At 34.4% G+C, this 8,552-nt stretch overlaps 1 protein-coding gene across 5 annotated transcripts in view; it reads left to right on the forward strand.

The window, feature by feature from the left end:
* LOC107708832 (phosphatidylinositol 4,5-bisphosphate 3-kinase catalytic subunit delta isoform-like) overlaps positions 1-8,552 on the forward strand; it is a 25,525-nt gene that overhangs the window by 10,746 nt on the left and 6,227 nt on the right. For all 5 annotated transcript variants that reach the window (XM_016513163.1, XM_016513165.1, XM_016513167.1 and 2 more), the window contains 11 exons: positions 1,082-1,171; positions 2,520-2,738; positions 4,491-4,587; positions 4,795-4,925; positions 5,032-5,082; positions 5,454-5,621; positions 6,379-6,500; positions 6,826-6,969; positions 7,059-7,158; positions 7,749-7,927; positions 8,385-8,485. In XM_016513163.1, the coding sequence (XP_016368649.1) occupies positions 1,082-1,171; positions 2,520-2,738; positions 4,491-4,587; positions 4,795-4,925; positions 5,032-5,082; positions 5,454-5,621; positions 6,379-6,500; positions 6,826-6,969; positions 7,059-7,158; positions 7,749-7,927; positions 8,385-8,485 (1,402 nt within the window). The remainder of the gene's footprint in view (positions 1-1,081; positions 1,172-2,519; positions 2,739-4,490; positions 4,588-4,794; positions 4,926-5,031; positions 5,083-5,453; positions 5,622-6,378; positions 6,501-6,825; positions 6,970-7,058; positions 7,159-7,748; positions 7,928-8,384; positions 8,486-8,552) is intronic.

Below are 8,552 nucleotides of genomic sequence, written 5' to 3' on the forward strand. Positions count from 1 at the left end.
CCAATGTAAACATGAAACATATGCCATTACCTATATTGTACTGTGGTACAGTTATGGAGGCCCTTCATAATGCAGAGGTCAACTGCCTGCTCTGCCAATAGTTAGAAATGGCACTATAGTATGCAGTGTTTAATAAACAGCTGTTTTACTAAATTCTGCTTTGGTGAAATTCAGTGCAGTCCTGTATCGTGATACGTATTGTATCATGACCTCTGTATCGTGATACATATCGTATCGTGACTGGTGATACACAGCCCTACAAATCATGTCGTCTGAATTCAAACAAAATCGCAAAATAGTTTTTTTTTGCGATACTGGTTTGACATTTTCCAACAAACAAGTATATAGTGACAAAACGCTTCATTGCTAATGTTTGTAACATAAAATGTTTCTTTGTAGTGAATTTGTTCATTTGGAGAGTTTATTTAAATAGACTGGTTAAGTAATGATTCACTGAACGGACATCCCTTTGCCTTTTTTAATTTAATTAATATTCTAGTTAAATATTGCTGCTTCTCACCATTTTTCATATAAATAAAGGTGTTTTCTTTTTTTGTTGTTGTATTTAGTGTAAATGTATACGCTATATTTATCTAATAAATTTAATGCAGCCATTTTATTTGAGATCCTCATTGTTTTTGTTGCAGATAAATGTTGTAAAAAAATTAATTGTAGCCTGTATCATTACAGTTATGCAATTATAAAGATATTTCACCCTAAAATAGCTTCAATATAATCTATTTCACTAGCTGCTTGCAGTGTAGCTAACTACAATTTTAATCAGGTAGCTGTTTCAAATCAACTTCCCCAACACTACCAAGTATGTACATTTCTCCTGTGGTTGTCTGATGTATGTGATATACCATTTAATGAAAGATGTTACTGAACCAAAACGAACTGCTTGGTTTACCTTCACAACATTAGATTCACACTCATGTTAGTTCCTCATTCTGTTGTTTGGTTTTGGTTTCTCTGTAACTGAAGCATGCTTGCACATTTGTTTGTTAGCTTGCAATGAAAATAGAAACATATGATGAAGAAAATGTTTAAAATGTTAAATTACTTTTTTTTTTCTTAACAGCAAAACACATCTTCGCTGTGGTCTATCCATGAGCCTTTCTATATATACCTTCTACAGGGCAGCCGAGTGAATGCAGATGAAGGCATGAAGGTAAAACTGCTTATTTTGTTTACTTGTTTGTTTGTTTATCTGCATTTGTATATTGTTAGTAGAATGTGAGTGCCATGTTGTTTAGCGTTTCAACTGTGTGCAGGTAGTGAGGGGTGAAATCATGAACACTGTGGTCATGTGACCCTGACCACATATTTCCCATAATTCATCAGAAGCGGTTAAGTGAAACATCAAAACAGGAAGTGGGGAGTGACTATCTGGCTTTACGACTCTCTCTTGAGCCTAGATTCTTAGAAAAGGCCAGCACTGTTGCTTATGTTCACCACTTGCATCTCCTTTTTTGCTTGTCGGAGAAGTCAACATTGAACGGTTGTTTCTATTTTAAAACATTCATGAGAAACAGTTCGATTTTTTTTTTCTCATTTAGCCTTAGGAACAATTATTGCAGTGGTGGACGATGTTAAATATGTTTGCATGACAAAGCATTTTATTGTCAAACGTCAAAAACCTTATAGGAAATAGGAAAAATATAGAAACTCTTTGGTCATTTTTGAGCGAGATGCTAACGGTCTAATCAGAGTCAATGATCTATGCTATGCTACAGCTAAAAGTGCTACAGCCAGACCCGGAGATTGGCTGAATGGATTCGAAAACGGTAAAACTCAACTGTTTAATTCTAGGGGTGTTGGAAAATGAGCCTATTTTCAAAAATAGTGGAGTGTTCCTTTAAACGTTTCCATCATTATTGTTCACAAAAAATATACAGTTTCTTTAATATGTTAATCTTTTGTCATATTATATTGTGAAAGTTGAAACAAAGGGAATGCCTTTAAATAGTAAAACAATTATGAAAGAAATTATGTATAAAATGTGGCTTACAAAAGTACCAAACCATCAAGCAACTGTATAAAATGAAAACATTTAAAATGTGTGTTTATGAAAAATGCACTTGTCCTGAGGACACAGTTCAAACTTTCAGTTAAAATCTATCTTTATTATTTTAATAATATTAAAAATATGATTATATTGTAAGTTTAAGTTTGGAGGATAGAGTTCACAAACATTACATTTTTATAATTAGAAATGATAAGAATATAGTTCTTTTAATTTAAGAAGGTTTTAAACTTTTTTTTTTTTTTTTGAACAAATGAAACCACTGCTAGAGAAAAACATTTATTTCTTGTGACAACTGTCCCGCGTAACAAGTTACTCAACATGCTTTTTATGCCAGACACTCATTTACTTCCTCATACTTTACTCACTTCATTCATTCATACATTCTTTTATTTTCAGAAAATTGAAAGTAAGTTCCTTCTTCTTAAAACTGTAGTCTTTAAGGCAGATTTGGGACTAATTTCCAGCTCTGCAATCATTATCTTTCTCTCAGCTGGTGGTTCAGGCTGGCCTCTTCCATGGCAGTGAGCTCCTGTGCAAAGTGGTGACCAGTAATGAGGTCAGTGTTTGCTCTGAACCCGTATGGGACCAGAAACTAGTGTTTGACATCGGCGTGAGTGACCTGCCTCGAATGAGCTGCCTCTGCTTTGCCCTCTACGGCGTCATCGAGAAGACCAAAAAGCGTCCTACCAAGAAGAAAAACAAAAGAGCGGTATGTTTCAGTTCATTTCAACAGCAAACAAGTCACTTAGCAACCAACACACTTACTGAAGAGAGATGAGACACCTAACAGATGCTATGCTTGGAGGGTTTGACATTCATGGCTGCTGAACACGTTCACAGTGAATGTTGTTTCCAAGTCAAAAACACAAAACACACTATTGGTAGTATAGTCAGCATGATGTAACATTATTTAAACCCTCATAACAGGATGTTGTGGTCCATTGCCTGCTCAATGCGAGTAACCCAAGTTAAATATTAGGACAGAGCAGCTACTTTATGTCAAATCAGAACTCACCAGCACACCTTTTCGTGGCCCGGTCTCTGTCATATAGCGTGCGGTGTCAACTGAAGGCGCAGTGTTGAAATTCCCAGGTGTCAAAGTGTGTGTGTGTGTGTATGGTGGGCTGATGTTGGCAACACCAATGCATCCACTTCTGCTTTCAGTGTTACTTCTCTTTCAGCGAACTAGAGAAGAAGTCCACATGGGTGTGAGACATAAAGAGAAAAAAAAAAAGAGTCTCCTACTGTTATGCTCGCATTGTACTAGTTCTGCTGGAAACCCATATTTGACCATCTTGAAATTTAAATGTATTGTTTATCTCTAGATTCTGATTAAATATTCACTTGTAGATGCAGGTTAATAGAAATAAAAACCCTATCAAATTATATTTTTAATTATGTAAATTATTCTGTAGTCTTTATTCTTTATGAGTTGTATTTTTTATGAAATTGTATTTAAAATATTAATAATCAATTCTAAATTAAATGTAAATTATTTTATAAAAATCATTTAATTTTAATTAATTATCAATTAAATTATTTCAGATTATTTTTTAAATTGATTATAAAATAATTTCTGAAATTACTTAAGATTTTAAAATATATTTAAATAATGTAATATGATATATTTAATAAATATTATTAAAATATACTATATACTGTTACTATGTAGCTTTAGGCAATACTGAATTCATATAAATTGGATTATAATTTTTTTCTTTTACCAATTGTTTATCTCTAGCCTTTCACATGTAAATGTAGTATTTGAAATTTATATTATAATCATTTCATTAAAAAAAAAAACATTTTATAAAATGTATTTTTATAATTTATGAATTATACATTATTTTATAAAATTTTATTTACAATAATCTTTTAATTTATTAAAATAAATTAAAATAATGTATAAATAATTTCTTCTGAATCATATTTAAGATTTAAAAACATGTATTTATATTTACTGTTACTATGTCGACTTAGGCAACATTGAATTGATATGTGGAATTGAACTGGGTTAGAATTTAAACCATTTTTAGTTAAATATTGTTAAAATGGGCAGCTATTTGCAGCCAGCTTTTATTGATCTATTTTTTAACATGTTACTGTTACCTTTTATTTTATTTGTTTTGAATCTCTTAACAAACAACACAATTTTCACAAACAGCGCTTCTAAAAATACTATTGATTGCAGTAATCTCTGTCTGCACAAATAGAAGCGCTTGACAACTGGACTACATTTTCAATCATACACAGGAAGTATTAGGTCTGTTTTATGGGTATATTGGAAATCACTGCTGTTGTGGCTGGAATATTTGGTTAGTCAGTTGAATTGTCACCTCCCACAACAGAGGCATTAGTGTACAGCACTGTTTAGATGACAATATCACCTCTCCCACATTAAATGACTATTGTGTAATGCCAATATGGTTAATAAACCTCCAAATGATCCCTCCTTCCACAGGACTGCCCGTTGGCCTGGGTTAACACGATGGTGTTTGACTACAAGGACCAGCTAAAAACTGGAGAATTTTCCCTTTCCACATGGCCATCAGTCCCAGGTACTTTAAAATGAACAGTAGCTTATGCTATTTACAGCTGCTTCTTTTGGCATGACCTTTGGTTGAGTTATTTTAGGAATTCTGCAAATCACAGGAGTGATTTTATAGTATTGTTAAGTCTTATTTTGAATAGTTATTTTTGGTTATTTCATATCAGGATTAGGGACCTCAATTAAGGTTTTAACAGCTCAGTTGTTTTATTTTTAGATGATAAAGGGGATTTGTTGAATCCTATGGGCACTGTGGAGAAAAATCCAAACATTGACAGCACGGCTGGTCTCCTGATTCGGTTTCCCAACATCAGACCACACCCCCTGTATTATCCTCCAATTGAAAAGGTGCATTTTTGTGGTTCTCCTTAATACTTGCACGCTTCTCGTAATGTCTGTACGTTTCATTGAAATGACATATAAATGCTCAGTCATTATCTTCTGTTGTTTTCAGCTAAATGAGCTGGGTATGAACGGTGAAAAAGTTGTTGCTACAAAAGAAGAGGTAAGAAATAAAATCTATTGGTCTGTTAGACAAGAAACATGCATATATGTCAGTCAATTTCAGTTTTTCTTTTTTAATAAATCTGCAAAAATGTCAACAATTCTGTGTTTTTCTGTCAATATGGGGTGCTGTGTGTACATTAATGAGGAAAAAAAATTAACTTAAATGATTTTAGCAAATGGCTGCAATATAACAAAGAGTGAAAAATTTAAGGGGGTCTGAATACTTTCCGTACCCACTGTACATTAGGGCCTGTGTTTCTACAGCACTGTTAAGAGTTGTGGTTTGCTGAAGCATTGAACGTTTTCCAATGATTGATTCATATCACTAGAGCCGAAAGCATTAAAACGACTTTAATAAACTTCTTTCAGCACCTGAAACTGAGAGAGATTGTGGACAATAAAAACTACACAGAGTTCTTTGAGGATGAGAAGGAGCTTCTGTGGAAGTTACGTGAAGAGGTGAGGCAGCGATACCCGGAGAGCCTCCCCAAACTCCTCCTCATCACTAAGTGGAACAAACACGAGGACGTGGCTCAGGTATGTTGAACCACTAGTTCCTCGGGATATGATTATTTTTAGACATTGAAAAATGTAACCTTTTCGCTTTGCTAAAAAAAAAATTTATCTACTCTGGTGTTCCTGTGTCAAAAATGACCAGCCTTTTAAAAATTGCTTGTAAATCTCTCATTATGCTATATAATCCCCAAATCCTGGATTCAATTGTTTTTGTCAATGGCAATTTTGGCAACATTCACTCTGAGGTCCAATGTGATCATTTTCGGTCAAATGAAGATCTTCTCTTGGTCAAATTGACCGGAACATGACACAAGGGTTAATTATTCAAGGAATACCATATAAAAGGCACATTTAAAATAATTGAACAATTCCTTGTAGCCTACATCTGATGTACTACTTTTGACATTTACATTTTTATATGCATTTATTTTACTTGTTTTTGCAGGTAAATGGTCAAAAAAGCAAAACAAAATAATTGATTACATAAATAAAAACACTTATCCTTTTATTTCATGTCATTTGTGTTATTTATTTATTTATTATATTTATTATATATATATTATTTTGAAAATAAAAAAGTAAAAGTACTTCTAAATTAAATGAAATATTAAAAGAATAACTGACAACATTGTTTCAGTTTCCTTCTTCAGGATTGATTTGCTCATTATACCACATCTCTCACACATCTTTAACACCACCCAGAGCGCTTTTCTTTCAAACTTTATGACTTGTGAGGCTGTTCTACACTCTCTCTCAGTGTATTTTTTTCTTTTCTCAGATGGTTGGTTTGTTACGGAAATGGCCAGAATTGCCTGCTATACATGCTCTAGAACTTCTGGACTACAGTTTCCCTGACCCTCATGTCCGCTCCTTCACCATCCGCTGCCTCAGGATCTTGCGGTGGGTGGCACTGCCTCTATAATCAACACCTGCTCTTGAGAGCTTTTTAAAAAAAAAAGTAGCAGGGATGTCTGCACAGGCTCTGTCATAATCGGAAGAAAAAACATTTAACAATTAACATTTGTAGAGACATTCAAATAAGCACTTGCAGGTATTTTATTAATAATTTCAATAATTAATTTTATTAATGTTTAATTTGCATTTCAAGAGAGCCTTGTCTGAATTGAATATTTACGAGGGATTTATATGCAAATTCATCTTTATTCAAGTTAAAAACGGCTCATATGTAATTTCTCATTTAATGTGGTTTTTTTTTTCTCAACAGTAATGATGAGCTCTTTCAGTACCTCTTGCAACTGGTGCAGGTTCTGAAGTATGAATCCTACCTGGATTGTGACTTGACCTGTTTCTTGCTTGAGAGAGCCCTGGCCAACAAGAAAATAGGTCACTTCTTGTTTTGGCACCTTAGGTATAAATCCATCTTCTTATAGTGCTCTACAGCAATGCGCCCTCATTCCTTTCAGTGTAATTTAGGCTTTGTTTTTGCTTTCTCTAAAGGTCAGAAATGCATGTGCCCTCAGTCAGCTTGAGATTTGGACTTATACTGGAGGCGTACTGTCGTGGGAGCATCTTTCTCATCAAGAGCTTGATGAAGCAGGTTTGTTGCATTTATTCCTTATGTGAAAAGCAAATAAATTTTTCTAGCACTTATTTTTTTTGCATATATACTGTGATGCATCTTTATTAACCTAATGTGAACTACTTGTTTTTTTTTTGCATTTTGCTTTCCGGGGCCCTTTTTGACACTTGGGACCCAAATTTAGCACTTGACTTGTTTTCTCAGTTACTCGTTCTGGTAATTGTCACATTGCGTTGTGCATTTTCTTGTAAGAAACGCCAGTTCGCCAGTTCGTTCAGGCACATAAATGTACGTGTATAAATATAGCAAGCAAGCACAAGGGTGCTGGAATACGTTTTTCTTTGCAGCAGCAGTTCCACAGTGACTGTGCTCAGAACTCGTCTTCTTTTGAATGTTTAATAATAGCCAAACCACTGGAAGGAAGGGGAACTGCACTACGCTGCTCAAAGTTTGCAACTGTTTTTACATGCCTTCTCAAATATTGATTATCACACCATGCTAAATGCATACTGCTTTAATTCAGTCCAGTTTTGTCTCCAAATTTAATGTGTGTGCATATGGATTTGTATGTACTTACAGTATATACTTCTTATCTCTGTCTCCTACAGAATGAGGCTCTGAATAAAATGAAGGCTCTCAATGACTTTGTGAAATCAGGCAGTCAGAAGGCAACCAGGATACAGACTACAGAGGACATGAAAGTGTGCATCAAACAGGACACTTACATGGAGGCGCTTTCGGATGTCGTCTCCCCTCTCAACCCAAGCATCGTGCTGTGTGAACTATGGTACCATTGACATGCATGTTAATAAAGTAGATTTATAATAAAGTCTCTTAAATACAGTTAATATGTAATATAAAATAACATATCTTGAGAGATTTTAGAGGTTGTTGCGTCAGCTCTTGTTAACAAATGATATTTCTTTGGTTAACATCCTACAGATGGTGTTATTTAGCAATGCAGATTTTGCGATAACTGGAATGATTGTGCTTTTTAAATAACCTCTCATTATGCATTTTTTAAGGTTTCATTGGTCGTTTTAGGTTTTTAAGCTGTTACTGAATCTACGACATGATGCAGTGTTACAGAAGCAATCATTTTAATTCAGTAATCCCGCTAAATGATCAGGTGCATTGCATATAAGTCACGTAAAAGCAGTTACCAGAAAGCGAAAACAAAGCCTGTTTCGCAACCATTTGTGTACGAGTGTGTCGTTTCTTGATGCTAATCTTTTTTGTTTCAGTGCAGACAAGTGTAAGTTCATGGACTCCAAAATGAAACCTCTGTGGCTGATGTATAAGGACAAATATGATCATGTGGGCATTATCTTCAAAAATGGAGACGGTATGTACACAGTCGTGCTACCACATTTTTTTTTTGCTTGCATTGAAGATCCCCCCCCCACCCTTTT

This window comes from Sinocyclocheilus rhinocerous, unplaced genomic scaffold, assembly GCF_001515625.1.
Source record: "Sinocyclocheilus rhinocerous isolate Xijiao unplaced genomic scaffold, SAMN03320098_v1.1 scaffold1406, whole genome shotgun sequence".
Taxonomy (NCBI): Eukaryota; Metazoa; Chordata; class Actinopteri; order Cypriniformes; family Cyprinidae; genus Sinocyclocheilus; species Sinocyclocheilus rhinocerous.